At 46.7% G+C, this 21,106-nt stretch overlaps 2 protein-coding genes across 3 annotated transcripts in view; one reads left to right on the top strand and one right to left on the bottom strand.

Annotated features, from left to right (window-relative positions):
• The window catches only part of LOC129817802 (prepronociceptin-like), a 28,342-nt gene extending 23,205 nt beyond the window's left edge, over window positions 1-5,137 (top strand). Inside the window, exon 3 of the mRNA XM_055873372.1 lies at window positions 433-5,137. Coding sequence (XP_055729347.1) covers window positions 433-1,104 — 672 coding nt within the window. The 3' untranslated portion in view covers window positions 1,105-5,137. The remainder of the gene's footprint in view (window positions 1-432) is intronic.
• A 38-nt stretch (window positions 5,138-5,175) lies between these two features.
• Window positions 5,176-21,072, bottom strand: LOC129817801 (zinc finger protein 395-like). Of its 2 annotated transcripts, none has more exons than XM_055873371.1 (10): window positions 20,752-21,072; window positions 19,520-19,658; window positions 19,019-19,215; window positions 18,546-18,664; window positions 17,813-18,120; window positions 15,531-15,631; window positions 14,805-15,312; window positions 14,463-14,570; window positions 12,516-12,637; window positions 5,176-8,356 (listed from the first exon to the last, which is right to left on the bottom strand). In XM_055873371.1, exons 2-10 carry the CDS (start codon window positions 19,607-19,609, stop codon window positions 8,245-8,247), a joined length of 1,665 nt encoding a protein of 554 aa, XP_055729346.1. In that variant the 5' UTR covers window positions 19,610-19,658; window positions 20,752-21,072; the 3' UTR covers window positions 5,176-8,244. The 2 variants fall into 2 exon arrangements, with proteins under 2 accessions (XP_055729346.1, XP_055729345.1); XM_055873370.1 differs by having other exon boundaries at window positions 14,805-15,315; window positions 20,752-21,071.
• Window positions 21,073-21,106: the final 34 nt, after the last annotated feature.

Genomic DNA, 21,106 nt, shown 5'->3' with positions numbered 1-21,106 from the left:
CTACAGTATGAGACTGCAGTATGAGACTACAGACTACAGTATAAGCCTACAGTATGAGACTACAGACTACACAGTATGAGACTACAGTATTAGACTGCAGTATGAGACTGCAGTATGAGACTGCAGTGAGAGACTACAGTATGAAACTACAGTGAGAGACTGCAGTAAGAGAGTACAGTTTGAGACTGCAGTATGAGACTACAGTATGAGACTACAGACTACAGTATGAGTCTGCAGTATGAGACTACAGTAAGAGAGTACAATATGAGACTGCAGTAAGAGACTACAGTAAGAGACTACAGTATGAGACTACAGTATGAGACTGCAGTATGAGACTGCAGTCAGAGACTACAGACTACAGTATGAGACTACAGTATGGGTGTCAGATCTCTTTCATCTCTCTCTCTGCTCTTCTCTTCTGTCTGTCCACAGGTGTGTCTGTTGGAGTGTGACGGTCACGTCTCCCCTGCCCTCACCTGGGATCTGTGTCAGCGAGCCATGCTACCGCACTACCCCCTCCCACCAGACGACGGCGCTGTGTCTAAGAGACCAGAGGAAAAACTGTCCTTAAACCTTGCCCCTGTTGACCTGGAGTCAGATGGAAATATGCTCTACTCTGCAGCCATGGAGCGCTACCAGCAGGATGGAGCGAAACAGGAAGACGAGGCCCTGGTGCGACGTGATGCCCAGTACGACTCCTCTCCGCTGGGCTTGACCGCCGAGGGAGACACGCTGGCGCTGGGTATGGAGAACAGGGCGGAGGAAGAGAAGGAGGAGGAGGTCAGGAGGAGGAGCCAGGGGGAGGGAGGAGACGAGGAGGAGGAGGATGCCGTGGTCCAGCTGACCAAGCGTTTCGGGGGCTTCCTGAAAGGTCGCCACAGTTACAGGAAGTTGATTGGCGGCCCGGTGAGGAAGTCGCTGCAGAAACGCCTCGGAGGGTTCATCGGGATCAGGAAGTCGGCCAGGAAGTGGAACAACCAGAAGAGGGTGAGCCAGCTCCTCCGGCAGTACCTGGGCATGACCAGCAGCAGCACCCCTGGTCGCGGTGTTGGGAGGTTCACTAACCCAGCCCAGGGCCTCAGGAGGCTATCCAACCGGCTGTAGCCTTCCCCTCATCCCCTGGGGCCTCTCTGCTCTTCTCTTCTCCCGTGCCTCCACCCTCTTGGATCTGCTCTTCTCTTCTCCCGTGCCTCCACCCTCTTGGATCTGCTCTTCTCTTCTCCCGTGCCTCCACCCTCTTGGATCTCCTCTTCTCTTCTCCCGTGCCTCCACCCTCTCGGGTCTGCTCTCCTCTTCTCCCGTGCCTCCACCCTCTCGGGTCTGCTCTTCTCTTCTCCCGTGCCTCCACCCTCTTGGATCTCCTCTTCTCTTCTCCCGTGCCTCCACCCTCTCGGGTCTGCTCTCCTCTTCTCCCGTACCTCCACCCTCCCAGGTACCTCCGTAGAAATAGAATTACTATAGTTTACTACTTGCTTACTATTATGTTGGTATTCCATTCCCATAGTTACCAACAACGTGTACAGCTACAGCTACGGGGACTGTGAACTCCCTCATTCCTCATCGGGCCTAATGAAGAAGAGGAAGGATCTCATCATTCTGAAACCCATCCGGTGTTGTGAAGAGAAGGAATGTTTCCTTCCAACCATCAACGTTGCTCCCACCCTACCGCCCCAGTTAATGAATAAAAAGTGCAATGTGCTATTGTGTGTCAGTATTGTAAGGCCGTACTTCATAATACTACATCCTGGATATAATACCACCCCGTGTTATGGTGATGATTGGGTGTTTATGCACTTGATCTTTTTTTCCATTTAAATCTTGAGCGAGCGAGGGTTGCAGTTGCTATTTGCACTGGTCGCTGGGTAATTCTACAACTGGGGGTCTGCGTCGTCTCTATTCTGAGTGCATTCTGAAAGTATTCAGACCCCTTGACTGTTACGTTACGTGCCTTATCCTAAAATGTATTAAATTATTTCCCCCCCTCGTCAATCTGCACACAACACCCAATAATGACAAAGCAAAAACAGGATTTCAGAAATGTTTGTAAATGTATTAAAAATATAAAACATACATTCCTTATTTACATACAGTGGGCTTCAAAATGACTGGCGCCCCTGACTGGCAATGCACAAACAATACTTAAACAATATAAATATAGAGATAAACTCAAAATACCAACATGTGAGAAATACTGTACTTTATTAATGTTTCAATGGAACCCACCAAAATAATTTATTGATTTAATGAAAGATCAATATTCTCCAATTCAAGGTTTCACAATTAACGGCACCCTTAAATAACATCAACCAATATTAAACCAGGAATTAAATTCCACTTATTGAAGTTTATATAAGTGTTAAGGAACTATATTGAGCCATTACATCACTTCCTGTTTCAGTAGGGTATAAAAATGAGGTAACAGACATCAATATCCCTTTGTCATCCAACACCATGAAGAAAAGAAAAGAACTGGCAGTTTAAAAAGAGACAGATGGTCGTAGACCTTCATTAATCTGGTAACGGCTACAAGAAGATCCACAAACGATTGAATATACCACTGAGCACTGTCAGGGCAATTATAAAAAATGTAAAAGATATGGAACAGTTGAAAACCGTTTGGAACCACCAAGACTCATCTCGGCCAAACTGGGAAATCGGGGGAGAAGGGCCTTGGTCAGGGAGAAGGGCCTTGGTCAGGGAGGTGACCAAGAACCTGATGGTCACTCTGATAGAGCTCCTCTGTTGAGATGGGAGAACCTTCCACCAATCAGGCCTTTATGGTACAGTGACCAGACGGAAGGAAGCCACTCCTCAGTAAAAGGCACATGACAGCCCACTTGGAGTTTGCCAAAAGAGACCTAAAGGACTCTCAGACCATGAGAAAGAAGATTCTCTGGTCTGATGAAACCAAGACTGGACTCTTTGGCCTGAATGCCAAGCATCACGTCTGGATCACGTCTGGAGGAAACTTGGCACAATCCTTACGGTGAAGCATGGTGGTGGCAGCATCATGTTGTGGGGATGTTTTTCAGGGGCAGGGACTGGGAGACTAGTCAGGATAGATGGAAAGATGAATGGAGCAAAGTACATAGAGATCCTTGATGAAAACCTGCTCCAGAGCACTCAGGATGTGACTGGGGTGAAGGTTCACCTTCCAACATGACAACAACCCTAAGTACACAGCCAAGACAACGCAGGAGTGGTTTCGGGACAAGTCCTGAATGTCCTTGAGTGGCCCAGACAGAGCCCAGACTTGAACCCGTTCGAACATCTCTGGAGAGACCTGAAAATAGCTGTGCAGCGACGCTCCCCATCCAACCTGACAGAGCTTGAGAGGATCTGCAGAGAAGAATGGCAGAAACTCCCCAAATACAGGTGTGCCAAGCTTGTAGCGTCATACCCAAGAAGACTCGAGGCTGTAATCGCTGCCAAAGGTGCTTCAACAAAGTACTGAGTAAAGGGTCTGAATACTGATGTAAATGTAATATTAATATTTTTAGTTTTTTATATATATAAATTTGCAAAAATATCTAAAAACCTGTTTTTGCTTTGTCATTATGAGGTATTGTGTGTAGATTGAAGGGGGGGGGGGGAATCAATGTAATCCATTTTAGAACAAGGCTGTAACGTAACAACATTTGGAAAAAGTCAAGGGGTCTGAATACTTTCCGAATGCCCTGTACACTACATGGCAAAAGTATCTTCCAGCATGACAGGTATATAAAATTGAGCACGCAATCTCCAGAAACAAACATTTGCAGTAGAATAGCCTTACTGAAGAGCTCAGTGACTTTCAACGTGTCACTGTCATAGGATGCCACCTTTCCAACAGTTTGTCAAATTTCTGCCCTGCTAGAGCTGCCCCGGTCAACTGTAAGTGCTGTTATTGTGAAGTGGAAACGTCTAGGAGCAACAACGGCTCACGACCGCCAATTGCTGAAGCGCATAGCCTGTAAAAATTGTCTGTTCTCGTGTTGCTACACTCACTACTGAGTTCCAAACTGTCTCTGGAAGAAACGTCAACACAATAACTGTTCGTTGGGAGCTTCCTGAAATGGGTTTCCATGGCCGAGCAGCCACACACAAGTCTAAGACCACCGTGCGCAATGCCAAGCATCGGCTGGAGTGGTGTAAAGCTCGCCGCCATTGGACTCTGGAGCAGTGGAAACACGTTCTTTGGAGTGATGAATCACACTTCACTATCTGGCATTTTGTGAACTAATCTGGGTCTCGATAAACCATTTTTACGATATAGCATCTCAGACAATAGGGAAACACTGCCCCCTGGTGTTTGTAATGTAGATCAGCATCCCAGACAATAGGGTAACACTGCCCCCTTGGTGTTGGTAGAGTAGAATCAGTATCCCAGACAATAGGCAAACACTGCCCCCTGGTGTTTGTAATGTAGATCAGCATCCTAGACAGTAGGTTAACAGTAGGGTAACCCTGGTGTTGGTAGAGTAGAATCAGCATCCCAGACAATAGGGCAACACTGCCCCCTGGTGTTTGTAGAGTAGATCAGCATTCCAGACAGTAGGGCAACACTGCCCCCTGGTGTTTGTAATGTAGATCAGCATCCCAGACAGTAGGGTAACAGTAGGGTAACCCTGGTGTTGGTAAAGTAGAATCAGCATTCCAGACAGTAGGGTAACACTGCCCCCTGGTGTTGGTAGAGTAGATCAGCACCCCAGACAGTAGGGTAACACTGCCCCCTGGTGTTTGTAAAGTAGATCATGTCCTACGTTTGTCTTCCAGTATACATACCAAACTGAACATACCAACTATCTGATTTTCCCCAAAAAAGAGGCGAGAGATCTATTGTGCATGTTATGTTCTTGTTACAGTATGGAATAGAGTTTGTTTTCTTGTCTGAAAACACTCAATAGCACAACATTACGTTATGGTTCACCTGTTAGTAATAGAGGGGCATGGATTTGTTTCGCAGCACATTCCTTCAGGCAGTATTCATCCAGTACTCTTATGACGTATGTAAGAGTTTGTGTGTATGTGTGAGTACATGTCTCTCGTTCATATACAAAATAACTTTGTGAATACAGTGTACATTCCTAGCCATTTGTTTAAGAGTCTTAATGAAACCTGTATAGAGAAATATGTAATAAATGAGTTTGCTATTCCTCTTGCGGATTCTAATTCAGAAATCTATCATTGTCCAAGTATTCTGTTTTTTATTTATTTATTTATTATTTACTTTATTTTAACTGTGTTTTTAATAACTTTAGACATTGTTTCTTCTGTCATTAGAAGGATATTAAAAATTGCAGTCTATCATTGCCTGATCCCCATAACACTGTCTTATACAGACCATAACACAGTCTTATACAGACCATAACACTGTCTTATACAGTCAGGACCATAACACTGTCTTATACAGACCATAACACTGTCTTATACAGTCAGGATCATAACACTGTCTTATACAGACCATACCACTGTCTTATACAGACCATAACACTGTCTTATACAGACCATAACACTGTCTTATACAGACCATAACACTGTCTTATACAGACCATAACACTGTCTTATACAGACCATAACACTGTCTTATACAGACCATAACACTGTCTTATACAGTCAGGACCATAACACTGTCTTATACAGACCATAACACTGTCTTATACAGACCATAACACTGTCTTATACAGTCAGGACCATAACACTGTCTTATACAGACCATAACACTGTCTTATACAGACCATAACACTGTCTTAAACAGACCATAACACTGTCTTATACAGACAGGGCCATAACACTGTCTTATACAGACCATAACACTGTCTTATACAGACCATAACACTGTCTTATACAGACCATAACACTGTCTTATACAGACCATAACACTGTCTTATACAGACCATAACACTGTCTTATACAGACCATAACACTGTCTTATACAGTCAGGACCATAACACTGTCTTATACAGACCATAACACTGTCTTATACAGTCAGGACCATAACACTGTCTTATACAGACCATAACACTGTCTTATACAGACCATAACACTGTCTTATACAGACCATAACACTGTCTTATACAGACCATAACACTGTCTTATACAGACCATAACACTGTCTTATACAGACCATAACACTGTCTTATACAGTCAGGACCATAACACTGTCTTATACAGACCATAACACTGTCTTATACAGTCAGGACCATAACACTGTCTTATACAGACCATAACACTGTCTTATACAGACCATAACACTGTCTTATACAGACCATAACACTGTCTTAAACAGACCATAACAGTGTTCACCAAGACGGGGAAGGGTAAAATACAGTATGGAAGAAACTGATTCGATTCAAACCACAACGAGTCAAACCAAATGTAGCTCATTCATCATTATCCTTGTAAAATAAATAAATAAAATGTGCCAAAACATGACATTAAACTCTTTATATAACAATAAAAAAAACACAAAAATACAAAATAGTCCATAAGAAGATCTCATAGATAGCACATCACATAGAGGTATAGGTATTCCATAGCTTCTGTAGACACCACAGGGAAGAATGACGTGTTGGAGGAGGAGATTAAAGAAGAAGAGAGGTACAATACTGTGGAAGGTGAGGAGAGACATGTCTCAGTGGGAGATGAGGAGAGACGTGTCTCAGTGGGAGATGAGGAGAGACGTGTCTCAGTGGGAGGTGAGGAGAGACATGTCTCAGTGGGAGGTGAGGAGAGACGTGTCTCAGTGGGAGATGAGGAGAGACATGAGAGGTGAGGAGAGACATGTCTCAGTGGGAGGTGAGGAGAGACATGAGAGGTGAGGAGAGACATGTCTCAGTGGGAGATGAGGAGAGACATGAGAGGTGAGGAGAGACATGTCTCAGTGGGAGATGAGGAGAGACATGAGAGGTGAGGAGAGACATGTCTCAGTGGGAGGTGAGGAGAGACATGAGAGGTGAGGAGAGACGTGTCTCAGTGGGAGGTGAGGAGAGACATGAGAGATGAGGAGAGACATGTCTCAGTGGGAGGTAGGGAGACACATGTCTCAGTGGGAGGTGGGGAGAGACATGTCTCAGTGGGAGGTGGGGAGACACATGTCTCAGTGGGAGATGAGGAGAGACATGAGAGGTGAGGAGAGACATGTCTCAGTGGGAGATGAGGAGAGACGTGTCTCAGTGGGAGGTGAGGAGAGACATGTCTCAGTGGGAGGTGAGGAGAGACATGTCTCAGTGGGAGGTGAGGAGAGACATGTCTCAGTGGGAGGTGAGGAGAGACATGTCTCAGTGGGAGGTGAGGAGAGACATGTCTCAGTGGGAGGTGAGGAGAGACATGTCTCAGTGGGAGGTGAGGAGAGACATGTCTCAGTGGGAGATGAGGAGAGACATGTCTCAGTGGGAGATGAGGAGAGACGTGTCTCAGTGGGAGGTGAGGAGAGACGTGTCTCAGTGAGAGGTGAGGAGAGACGTGTCTCAGTGGGAGGTGAGGAGAGACGTGTCTCAGTGGGAGGTGAGGAGAGACATGTCTCAGTGGGAGGTGAGGAGAGACGTGTCTCAGTGGGAGGTGAGGAGAGACGTGTCTCAGTGGGAGGTGAGGAGAGACGTGAGAGGTGAGGAGAGACATGTCTCAGTGGGAGGTAGAAATATCCTGGGGCCAGATCTGTTTGTGAAGAAGAAGTTGGAGAACAGTTAAGGATGAAGTGCCTTGTTCAACCAGGGATGGAAACTAAACCAGCCCGCCAGCTCGGGCTAGTACTTTTCAGATCGGGCTAGTACTTTTCAGATCGGGCTAGTACTTTTCAGATCGGGCTAGTACTTTTCAGATCAGGCTAGTAGAAAACGTGCCACACTAGCCCGCCAGGACGGTCTTAAGTTTGTCCTTAGAAATATCGCATGGCACAGACTTTTGAGCCGATTGTTACCCAGGGTTACAAGCCAGTACCCCAAAAAGTTCGGTCCCTGTGTATAGCTAACTCCTATGGTCGTTGTCATGCTACACAGCACCAACAGGTCTGGGACCAGGCTAGGAAGGACGAACATTGTAGGCCTACCACGTCATAACACAGCCTCAACTACTAGCTAACATCACACACTGACTCACTGCTCAGGTCAACGTTTACAACAAAAAATACACAAATCACTTTATTCCTTGAGGGGGGGGGGGAAACAAGGTAGAAAAAAAAGGAATTTGTTGTTCATGATGGCAAACAGGCCCTGGTTGTGATCGTGTCCTCTCTTTTTTTTCATCAGCCGACGTTCGCGCGCTCGTTTAGTCTGGGAAGCGCTGGCATGCTTTCTTCCAGCGACAGGCCGTGCACCACTGCTCCTTGCGCTCCACTCCGTACACCTTACGACACTTCTTGGCTTCCCCTCGTCCCTTCCTACAGGGATGATGTACAATAAACATTTTGGCTTCCCCTCGTCCCTTCCTACAGGGATGAAACACCACCCAGGAAACCGGGAACAGTCCCAGAACATTAGGACATTCCCTTAATCAAATAAGAATCAAATAAGTCTGTTTTTATGTCGTTCATAGGATATTTGTTTTTGGTTTAACATAATATTCCATTGATGTCATTGATGTTCACACAATATACATTTTAACTTGTCTCGGAGGTCCTCGGGAATATTTAGAAAATGTTTTATTGAAGTTTTGTTTAATATAACAAGATTCTCAGCATGTAAATGAAATAACATTGGAACACATCCCTATTACTGTTCTCACCAGATAGAATTGCAATTCGCATTAGAGGACTTTATAGAGCCCCACAGTGGCGGTGTCATAATACCCATAAAACCTAGCGGTCAAACAGGGAAATGGTTCTAATCGCTCTAATGGTTCTAATTGTCAATATATTCGGCTCTATTTACTCTCAAATTAAAAAAATGCTAATTAGACATCAAAGTAGACATCATGCAAGACGACAAATCCCAGCATGCTCCTGCACGTCATCTCTAACTGACACCTTTGCTAACAGGTATTGTGTACATTTAAAACTTGCACAAGAGAGTTCACAGAATTGCCAATTTAAAGAAATGTAGCCAATTTATTAATTACCACATTTATCTAACATTAGATAGTTAATCCATTGATTCTTACCTTTGCCTCGATTCGGCAGTCTCGTCCAGATCATCATGGCGTTTGTAGTTTTTTATGATAGCCACATTAGCAGCTAATTAGCATTTAATTTTTCTGAGGTAAATACAGGCGAATATATTGATAAAAGTCCCCTTGTCCTAGAGAGATTTACATGGTTATCAAAAGGTCACGCCAGGGTAAGCCTACATGAAACACAGCCCTTACCTTAAGTGTTTCTAAAAATCCCTCGTGGGGAAAAAAAATGGTGTAAAATATATTATAGGCTAGGGAACCAAACATGGCAGGTTCAAACCCCACACGTTGTCAACATATGAAGTATAACAAAACATGGGTGTGCTTATATAACAAAAAGCTCTTCAAATGTCCAGTGAATGAAATTAATACGTGTCTCCATATCGCCTACAATACAGTCCTCAAACGCAAATCGTCATTAAATCAACGATGGGATGTCTTCCAATATGCTTTAAGTAGCTACAAATTTGCATGCTGAAAATGTTCGGGTAATATTATGTTAAAACTTTAAATATAACAATTTCGAAAATGTTCCGAGGACCTCAAAAACAAGGTGAAATGTATATTGTGCGAACATCATTGGAATATTATGTTAAACCTAAATCAAATACGCTATGAACGTAATGGAAACGTACTTATTTCATTGTTACAACATTACGGGAATGTCCTGTACCAACCTAACTTAAACGTTGTATGAATGTCTATTGAGCATATTTTGTGTTTTGGGAACATATCTCTTGTAATGTACCCACACTGTTCCCACAACCTAATCAAATGTTCTGGGAACCTTTAAAAATGTGTTTTTGGGAATGTTCTTACAACATCAGGCAAAACTTTTTTTTTTGCAACCTAAAATAAACATTGTAGAATTATCCACTCAAACTGGACAGTTTTGGTGTTTTTGGGAACATATCTTTCTTGATGTCCCCAAAATGTTTCCACCAGACTGTTCCCAACAACCTAATGGAACATTCTGAGAAGCTTTAAAGAACAGATTAAATGTGTTCTAGGAACGTTCTGAGAAGCTTTAAAGAACAGATTAAATGTGTTCTAGGAACGTTCTGAGAAGCTTTAAAGAACAGATTAAATGTGTTCTAGGAACGTTCTGAGAAGCTTTAAAGAACAGATTAAATGTGTTCTAGGAACGTTCTGAGAAGCTTTAAAGAACAGATTAAATGTGTTCTAGGAACGTTCTGAGAAGCTTTAAAGAACAGATTAAATGTGTTCTAGGAACGTTCTGAGAAGCTTTAAAGAACAGATTAAATGTGTTCTAGGAACGTTCTGAGAAGCTTTAAAGAACAGATTAAATGTGTTCTAGGAACGTTCTGAGAAGCTTTAAAGAACAGATTAAATGTGTTCTATCACTACGACGAGACATTTTTTTTGTGTTATGAGAACACTTGCCCGCGACCTAATGAATGTTCTGGGGACCTTCACATAACCAATTTTGGTTTGCTGGGAAGACACAATCAAGGTGAGGATAATTGTACACCAAATACATACAGTATGGTGAGAGAAAAGGAATATGATCTACCAGTACAATAGAAAAGACCGTGTTAGAGAGACACATTCTCCTTCATGTTTCTTATCTAGCTAACTAATCATGCCCTCTCATCCCATTGGGAGAGGTGTGGAGTGTACAGACAGACATAGAAGAGAACGATAGAAGGGCTATAAGGAACTGGAGAGGAGAGATAGTTGAGACAGAGGGGAGAGGAGAGATAGTTGAGACAGAGGGGAAAGGAGAGATGACTACCTGAAGGAGCAGTTAGAGAGTGACGGAGAGGAGAGAGAGAAGAGAGGGTACCCGGTGACTACCTGAAGGAGCAGTGAGAGAGTGACGGGGAGGAGAGAGAAAATAGAGGGTACACGGTGACTACCTGAAGGAGCAGTGAGAGCGTGACGGGGAGGAGAGAGAAAGGAGAGGGTACCCGGTGACTACCTGAAGGAGCAGTGAGAGAGTGATGGGGAGGAGAGAGAAAATAGAGGGTACACGGTGACTACCTGAAGGAGCAGTGAGAGAGTGACGGGGAGGAGAGAGAGAAGAGAGGGTACCCGGTGACTACCTGAAGGAGCAGTGAGAGCGTGACAGGGAGAAGAGAGAAAAGAGAGGGTACCCGGTGACTACCTGAAGGAGCAGTGAGAGTGACGGGGAGGAGAGAGAGAAGAGAGGGTACATGGTGACTACCTGAAGGAGCAGTGAGAGCGTGACGGGGAGGAGAGAGAAAAGAGAGGGTACCCGGTGACTACCTGAAGGAGCAGTGAGAGCGTGACGGAGAGGAGAGAGAGAAGAGAGGGTACCCGGTGACTACCTGAAGGAGCAGTGAGAGCGTGACGGAGAGGAGAGAGAGAAGAGAGGGTACCCGGTGACTACCTGAAGGAGCAGTGAGAGCGTGACGGGGAGGAGAGAGAAAAGAGAGGGTACCCGGTGACTACCTGAAGGAGCAGTGAGAGCGTGACGGGGAGGAGAGAGAGAAGAGAGGGTACCCGGTGACTACCTGAAGGAGCAGTGAGAGCGTGACGGAGAGGAGAGAGAGAAGAGAGGGTACACGGTGACTACCTGAAGGAGAAGTGAGAGCGTGACGGGGGGGAGAGAGAAAAGAGAGGGTACCCGGTGACTACCTGAAGGAGTAGTGAGAGAGTGAGGGGGAGGAGAGAGAAAATAGAGGGTACCCGGTGACTACCTGAAGGAGCAGTGAGAGAGTGACGGAGAGGAGAGAGAGAAGAGAGGGTACACGGTGACTACCTGAAGGAGAAGTGAGAGCGTGACGGGGAGGAGAGAGAGAAGAGAGGGTACACGGTGACTACCTGAAGGAGCAGTGAGAGAGTGACGGAGAGGAGAGAGAGAAGAGAGGGTACCCGGTGACTACCTGAAGGAGCAGTGAGAGCGTGACGGGGAGGAGAGAGAGAAGAGAGGGTACACGGTGACTACCTGAAGGAGCAGTGAGAGCGTGACGGAGAGGAGAGAGAGAAGAGAGGGTACCCGGTGACTACCTGAAGGAGCAGTGAGAGAGTGACGGAGAGGAGAGAGAGAAGAGAGGGTACCCGGTGACTACCTGAAGGAGCAGTGAGAGAGTGACGGAGAGGAGAGAGAGAAGAGAGGGTACCCGGTGACTACCTGAAGGAGCAGTGAGAGAGTGACGGAGAGGAGAGAGAGAAGAGAGGGTACACGGTGACTACCTGAAGGAGCAGTGAGAGAGTGACGGAGAGGAGAGAGAGAAGAGAGGGTACCCGGTGACTACCTGAAGGAGCAGTGAGAGAGTGACGGAGAGGAGAGAGAGAAGAGAGGGTACCCGGTGACTACCTGAAGGAGCAGTGAGAGCGTGACGGAGAGGAGAGAGAGAAGAGAGGGTACCCGGTGACTACCTGAAGGAGCAGTGAGAGAGTGACGGGGAGGAGAGAGAGAAGAGAGGGTACCCGGTGACTACCTGAAGGAGCAGTGAGAGCGTGACGGGGAGGCTGCTCTCATGGGGGTTAGCCTGTTGGTGGTGCTGTTCTGTTGAAGCCACTGTTCTCCCACACTCACAGACCTGCAGCGACCCCTCACCACCTGTAGTGGGCAAAAGATAGGAACCAGGGGGGAGGGGAGAAGAGAAGGGGAGGGAGGGGAAATACTTATTTTTAGATAAGTATAGCATCTCTTGTAATAAGAAATCATTAAATAGTCACAATTAATATCACATCCAGCTGTTGGCCTACTGGTGCTCTGCTGGAGATAGGTATCAGGAGATATATATCAGGAGAAAGATATCAGGAGATAGATATCAGGAGATAGGTATCAGGAGATAGATGTCAGGAGATAGGTGTCAGGAGATAGGTATCAGGAGATAGATATCAGGAGATAGGTATCAGGAGATAGATATCAGGAGACAGGTATCAGGAGATAGGTGTCAGGAGATAGGTATCAGGAGATAGGTAATCAGGAGATAGATATCCGGAGATAGGTATCAGGAGATAGATATCAGGAGATGGGTATCAGGAGATAGGTATCAGGAGATAGATGTCAGGAGATAGGTATCGGGAGATAGATATCAGGAGATGGGTATCAGGAGATAGGTATCAGGAGATAGGTATCTGGAGATAGATATCAGGAGATAGGTATCAGGAGATAGATATCAGGAGATAGATATCTGGAGATAGGTATCGGGAGATAGGTATCAGGAGATAGGTATCGGGAGATAGATATCAGGAGATAGGTATCAGGAGATAGGTAATCAGGAGATAGATATCAGGAGATAGATATCAGGAGATAGATATCAGGAGACAGGTATCAGGAGATAGATATCAGGAGATATATATCAGGAGATAGGTATCAGGAGATAGGTATCAGGAGATAGGTATTAAGAGATGGATATCAGGAGATAGATATCAGGAGATAGGTATCAGGAGATAGGTATCAGGAGATAGGTATCAGGAGATAGATATCAGGAGATAGGTATCTGGAGATAGGTATCAGGAGATAGGTATCAGGAGATAGGAATCGGGAGATAGATATCAGGAGATAGATATCAGGAGATAGATATCAGGAGATAGATATCAGGAGATAGGTAATCAGGAGATAGATATCAGGAGAAATATATCAGCCAGATATCAGGAGATAGATTGCAGGAGATAGGTATCAGGAGATAGGTATCAGGAGATAGATATCAGGAGATAGGTATCAGGAGATAGATATCAGCCAGATATCAGGAGATAGGTATCAGGAGATAGATATCAGGAGATAGATATCAGGAGAAAGGTATCAGGAGATAGATATCAGACAGATATCAGGAGATAGGTATCAGGAGATAGATATCAGGAGATAGATATCAGGAGATAGGTATCAGGAGATAGATATCAGGAGATAGGTATCAGGAGATAGATATCAGGAGATAGATACCCACAAGATATCACAAGATATTCTCGTTCTGGAGAGACCTGGAAGGAACGACTGGAGTTGAGGCTAACCAGGAGAAGAGAGCAGACGTACCTGGGAGTTGTGATGACTGGAGTTGAGGCTAACCAGGAGGAGAAGAGAGCAGACGTACCTGGGAGTTGTGATGACTGGAGTTGAGGCTAACCAGGAGGAGAAGAGAGCAGACGTACCTGGGAGTTGTGATGACTGGAGTTGAGGCTAACCAGGAGGAGAAGAGAGCAGACGTACCTGGGAGTTGTGATGACTGGAGTTGAGGCTAACCAGGAGGAGAAGAGAGCAGACGTACCTGGGAGTTATGATGACTGGAGTTGAGGCTAACCAGGAGGAGAAGAGAGCAGACGTACCTGGGAGTTGTGATGACTGGAGTTGAGGCTAACCAGGAGGAGAAGAGAGCAGACGTACCTGGGAGTTGTGATGACTGGAGTTGAGGCTAACCAGGAGGAGAAGAGAGCAGACGTACCTGGGAGTTGTGGTGACTGGGCTGGTTAGAGACGGTGAGAGGGGGAGGGGTCCAACAACAGGGGGCGGGGTTGTGACAGGACACCGTCACCTGGAGGGGAGCGCAGGCCTGGAAGACAAGAAGACAACATCAGACCAGACATCTCTCAAACTCCCAGATATTTATTTTACAGACATTCTAGTTAAAACTCCACCCCTTTTCAAGATGCCTTGCTGTTGTTTCTAAACCCATAAACCCAAGACAAGTACAAAACAGAGAAGTACTGACACTCTGCAAGCCAGGGCAGATGCAGAGCGTCAATCGTTACTGAGTGGAATATCCCGGTTAAATAAATCAACCCACCTGATACAGGTGGTCTGTCTGTATCTGCGAAAAGGAACTGGGGGCAGACTGGCTGAGAGGGCTGGGCTGGTCTGGAGCTGACCCTGGGGTTGACCCTGGGCCTGAGCTGTGCCTGGAGCTGGGCCTGGAGCTGCCTGACCCTGGGGTTGACCCTGGGCTTGAGCTGGGCCTGGAGCTGGGCCTGGAGCTGCTTGACCCTGGGGTTGACCCTGGGCCTGAGCTGGGCCTGGAGCTGCCTGACCCTGGGGTTGACCCTGGGCCTGAGCTGGGCTTGGAGCTGCTTGACCCTGGGGTTGACCCTGGGCCTGAGCTGGGCCTGGAGCTGCCGGACCCTGAGGGTGAGGACGAGGTAGAGGAGGGGATCTGGAGACCGGAACCTGGACCAGGGCCTGGAGGGGAGCCGCAGGACGCCCATGGGACGTGAGAGGCCGGGACGAGGGCTGGAGGAGCTCTGCAGGAGAAGTCAGTGTAGTAGAAATCCTCCTCTCTGTGGGACTGCTCCGATGCACTGCTGTGTGTGTGTAGGGTTGTGGTGTGTGTGTGTGTGTGTGTGTGTGTGTGTGTGTGTGTGTGTGTGTGTGTGTGTGTGTGTGTGTGTGTGTGTGTGTGTGTGTGTGTGTGTGTGTGTGTGTGTGTGAATTTGGAAGGGATAGACAAAGGAGAGAGAGTAAGTTAACGATCTCGTTGTTTGGAGTTTAATAACAGCTGTCTGAGAAGAGATCTCACCCCAGGTGCAGCACACGGACATGTCTCTTCATCCCAACTGAAGACGTGAGCACCTTGCCACAGCTGGGCCACAGACACCTGTATGCTCCTCTGAAAGAACTCTGTGATCAGAGAGAGAGGGAGAGAGAGAGAGAGAGAGAGAGAGAGAGAGAGAGAGAGAGAGAGAGAGAGAGAGAGAGAGAGACAGAGACAGAGAGAGAGAGAGAGAGACAGAGACAGAGACAGAGAGAGAGAGAGAGAGAGAGAGAGAGAGAGAGAGAGAGAGAGAGAGAGAGAGAGAGAGAGGGGGAGAGAGAGAGAGAGAGAGAGAGGTAGAGAGAGAGAGAGAGAGAGAGAGAGAGAGAGACAGAGAGAGAGAGAGACAGAGAGAGACAGAGAGAGAGAGAGAGAGAGAGAGAGAGAGAGAGAGAGAGAGAGAGAGAGAGAGAGAGAGGGGGAGAGAGAGAGAGAGAGAGAGAGAGAGAGAGAGAGAGGGAGAGAGGGAGAGAGAGAGAGAGAGAGAGAGAGAGAGAGAGAGAGAGAGAGAGGAGGGGAGAGAGAGAGAGAGAGTGAGGAGAGAGAGAGAGAGAGAGAGAGAGAGAGAGAGAGAGAGAGAGAGAGAGAGAGAGGGAGTGAGGGAGGGAGAGGAGAGAGGAGGGAGAGAGGAGGGAGAGAGAAATCAAATAATTAATTAAGAGGGATAGAGACAGTCATGAGGTAGGTCTATCTGATTGATAATGGGAGGGATAGAGACAGTTTATGAGGTAGGTCTATCTGATTGATAATGGGAGGGATAGAGACAGTCATGAGGTAGGTCTAACTGATTGATAATGGGAGGGATAGAGACAGTCATGAGGTAGGTCTATCTGAAAGATAATGGGAGGGATAGAGACAGTCATGAGGTAGGTCTACCTGATTGATAGTTGTAGTAGTTGGTAATAAGCAGTCTTGAAAATATGCCTCAGGTACTTTGAAGAACTAGTCAAGTGATTTAGTCAGACAGCTCTGCAGCGTACTCAGGCAGGCTAGCCTCGCTAAATAGAATAACTAAAGACAGTACAGTATAGGGAGAACAGAGATAACATTAGATGGCTGGCTGGTTGGCTGACTGGCTGTTTGGCTGACTGGCAGGTTGGCTGACTGGCTGGCTGTCTGACTGGCTGACTGGCTGGCTGTCTGACTGGCTGACTGGCTGTCAGACTGGCTGGCTGGTTGGCTGGCTGTCTGGCTGACTGTCTCACTGGCTGGCTGGCTGGCTGACTGGCTGGCTGGTTGGCTGACTGGCTGTCTGACTGTCTGTCTGACTGGCTGGTTGGCTGTCTGACTAGCTGGCTGACTGGCTGTGTGGCTGTCTGACTGGCTGGCTGGCTGGCTGACTGGCTGGCTGGCTGTCTGTTTGACTGGCTGGCTGGTTGGCTGACTGGCTGTCTGACTGGCTGTCTGGCTAGCTGACTGGCTGGCTGGTTGGCTGTCTGGCTGACTGGCTGACTGGTTGGCTGTCTGGCTGACTGGCTGGCTGGTTGGCTGTCTGGCTGTCTGGCTAGCTGACTGGCTGGCTGACTGGCTGGCTGGTTGGCTGTCTGGCTGACTGCCTGTCTGGCTAGCTGACTGGCTGGCTGGTTGGCTGGCTGGCTGACTGGCTGACTGCCTGTCTGGCTAGCTGACTGGCTGGCTGTCTGGCTAGCTGGATAGCTGGCTGTCTAGCTGACTGTCTGACTGGCTGACTGTCTGGCTGTCAGGCTGACTGGCTGACTGGCTGTCTGTCTGACTGGCTGGCTAGCTGACTGGCTGGCTGTCTGTCTGGCTGACTGCCTAGCTGGCTGTCTAGCTGACTGGCTGACTGGCTGTCTGTCTGGGCACAGATGAGATGACTTTAAGGAATGAAAAATAATAAAGTCATCAAATAGAAACGAAGTAATAAAACACAGATAAATAAAAATATTATTTCATAGTCATTTCCTGTTTCTGTATTGATGTCTACCCAATGTGGACCTGACAGTGACTATGGAATATTTTACATGTTTTGGCAACTGAATGTTTACTATTTTTGCTCTACAATTATTTTTATGTCACTATTTCATAATGCATGTAATGTAAAAAATATAATAAATCGAAACCAAAAATTTTGATTATTTTTTAATAACCGAACCAAAAACCGAACCCGTCCCAAAAAGCACTAAAATAGAGATTGAAAACGAAGGGAAGGATAAGTGACCGTTTTTAAAACACCAGACTTTCACAACGATTCTTCAACTCCTTCTTTCTCTCTCTAATGCCATGGCGACAGTCTCCTCCCCCCTCACCTTTGACCTCTTGGCTACATTTAGCTCCACACCCTGCTCCAGCGCCGTGTGCAGTCCTTCGTCGGGGCTGCTGTCCATCTCCATGACGGACAGGGACAGGACGGGACTAACGTTGTCGTGGTCCCGGCTCCAGTAGCCACTGCTGCCGCTGTCAGACAGCTCCCCACCCCCACACTCCATGTCTCCGCCCCCACACTCCATGTCTCCGCCCCCACACTCCATGTCTCCGCCCCCACACTCCATGTCTCCGCTCCCACACTCCAAGTCTCCGCTCCCACACTCCATGTCTCTGCCCCCTGATGATGGACCTAGAGACACAGCATGGTGGTCAATATGGTCACTATATAACCATGTTATAGAGACAGCATGGTGGTCAATATAGTCACTATATAACCATGTTAGAGAGAGAGGAGGGAAGCTTCTGTTGCTGGTTCCTGTATTTGAATTGTGCCAGAACTAGCACACCTGATTCAACTGTCAACTATCAAGCCCTCAGCTATCAAGCCCTCCGACTATCAAGCCCTCAGCTATCAAGCACTCAGTCATCAAGCCCTCAACTATCAAGCCCTCAACTATCAAGCTCTCAACTGTCAAGCCCTCAGAGAGAGAGAGAGAGAGAGAGAGAGAGAGAGAGAGAGAGAGAGAGAGAGAGAGAGAGAGAGGGGGAGAGAGAGAGAGGGAGAGAGAGAGTGAGGGAGCGAGAGAGACGGATCAGCTTTATTGACTAATTTACCTGGTACAGGGTCATTCTGACTCTGAGGAGAGCTCTGGACCACAGGGCTGCAGGACATACTGGTCAGAACCATGGCTGCCATGATCTCATCCATCTCCACCGACTCTGGGCTCCGGAAACTGAGTAGTAGAAGGGGACAATAATTACAACATGGATTTATCTTGGCGCAACCACAAACTCCACCTAAACAGACAAGTCAAAGAAGAGGAGGTTGATGAAGAACTTAGAATGTATTGACTCTAGGCTCTGGAATTTGAGGATAACATGGAAAAGGTGTTGGGGTTTATTTTGGGGGTTTTGAGTGATGTGTGATGGTGCCTCAGATGTCTCTCCACTTACAGAGACAAGTCAAAGAAGAGGAGCAGATGAAGAACTGAGAATCCATTGAGGAGTACCAAGATAACAGTTGACGTTGTAAGTTGAATGTCAGCTTTAGGCTGAACGATGCCCACATAGAGAGAGAGAGGGCTTACCTGTAAGGGGCAGACACAGGGCAGGAGGGCACTGTGGGAGTTGTAGTCTGCTGAGGAGCTGAGGGGTGGGTCCAGCCCCCCTCAGCCCTCCCCCGGGGCACGAAGACCGGGACCTGATGGTTCCTAGTCATAACGTTCCTATGGCCGTTGCTCTCTGTCATGTTAGGGGCTTCCTGTCCACAGCACTGCATGTACACCTGCAGAGAGACAGAGGTAGAGAGTCAGACACACTGACAGCACAGCATATACACCTGCAGAGAGACAGAGGTAGAGAGTCAGACACACTGACAGCACAGCATGTACACCTGCAGAGAGACATGGGGACAGAGGTGCAACTGATAAGATATGGGGGAGACTCAGAGAGGGAGGCACAGATGAGACAATGACACATGTACAGTTAAACTGTGAAAATAATTGTAGTCATAAAGCAAAGAAAAATTTGAATTGAGAAGAATCTATTAATCACGCAAGTTCTACATGTTCTGGGGTCCAGTGTCTTACCAGTGTCTCCTGTATCTCTGCCTCAGACTGCCTGGTGTCTGTGGGTCCTGCTGCCGAAGAGGTCTTCTCCCCTGGTCTCTTGGTTGCCATGGTGCTGCTGCTGGTAGTGCTGGTGATCTACACTGTACGGTCCTTCTCCCTACAGAGAGGAGATTGAAAATAGACCTTTATTCATCTATGTCACATCATGGAGTTTTATAAGTCATTCTCTTCTATCGTTCTAGTTCAAGGAGAAGGATCATAGCATAAAAGCCATCTCTCTCGTTGGAAGAAAAGCCGTAATAATGTGATGTTTTTGTTGTTGTTGTTGTATGCGTATAAATATTAATATACAATGTTTTAATTTACATAATGACTGGTAATGACATGTTTATTATCAGCATCTTGAATGTGGAGTCACAGTTTTCCACACAATAAAAGGAGTGACGTTGTGAGAATGAAACCTTTCTAGGCCAAAAGTCAACCACACAACCGATGACATCATCCTGTAGTGAGAGCGTTTAAAAAAAAAAGAGCTCACAACACACCCCCATCTGTCTGACTGTAACCACGCAACAGCAGTGTGTAGTGTGTGGACGCATCAGTGATTTGAGTGGTGCACAATGACCCATTTCTGTTTAATCTAACGGATTACATCCATAGATTACATCGTGGTAGCGTTTTCTTATGATTTTAAAGCATATAGACTTGTTTTAAAAGGCGTCATGTGGGGGAAGTGCGCTGATAGGCTAGCAAAGACCCCGGAGGTATAGCTGTCTCGTCTAATAGGAGCTCACTTCCTCTAGTAAACAACGGTCCTTCTGTGCGGGAGAAGAGCGCTCATTGGCTGAGAGCTGCTTTCCAGGGCACACACCCCTTTCTGACGACGTGTTCGGGCACGAGTTTCTGCCGGAGGGATGAAGATGGAAATACAGTAATATCCGCTTTATTTACAAAATATAAAAATAAATTAAAAGTAGTATAATTTCCCCCTAGAATATTTCAATGTTCGTATTAGTCCGAGGTCATGCGTTGTAATAGTAAAAACAAAACAGAAATCTGACAACAACACCGATGGAACTCAATCAAAAAACCTCCTATCCTACCTGGCAACACAGAACGACTTGGAAATCCCCTCCGAACACAAACGTACCCCCAAAAAATGAATGAAAAGTAAACAATCATTATCATCATCAATATGTTATAAACAGCATTGCTATTTTATTTTTTAAATAAACCATTATGATATTTACCGTTAGAGCGGTTGTGTCCCGTTAGGAGAATGACTAAAGTAGACGTCTCCACCGGGTCTGCCTTGCTGTCTGCCAGTGAAAGGGGAGTTGGATATGGAATGGATGGTTGGATGCACGCCGTACGGATGTGGCTACGTGTGTGCGTGTCGTGGAGCAATGCCGAGCGCGACAGCTGGCAACAGCGATAGAACTCCGTCTGCACTCTGCACTGAGACTGCACAACGACAGATCTGGGTGATAGGTTACGGAAGCAGAATTATGCCCTCAGCTCACAGACACACAAACAGTCAGACAGACAGAGGGATAGTTGCGCCAGAGAAAATAGGCTAGCTCACCTTCCCCAGAGATGTATTGT

The sequence above is a fragment of the Salvelinus fontinalis genome, chromosome 20 (genome assembly GCF_029448725.1).
Source record: "Salvelinus fontinalis isolate EN_2023a chromosome 20, ASM2944872v1, whole genome shotgun sequence".
Classification (NCBI taxonomy): domain Eukaryota; kingdom Metazoa; phylum Chordata; class Actinopteri; order Salmoniformes; family Salmonidae; genus Salvelinus; species Salvelinus fontinalis.
The sequence above is the reverse complement of the archived record's forward strand: the minus strand, read 5'-3'. Positions and strand labels throughout refer to the sequence as shown.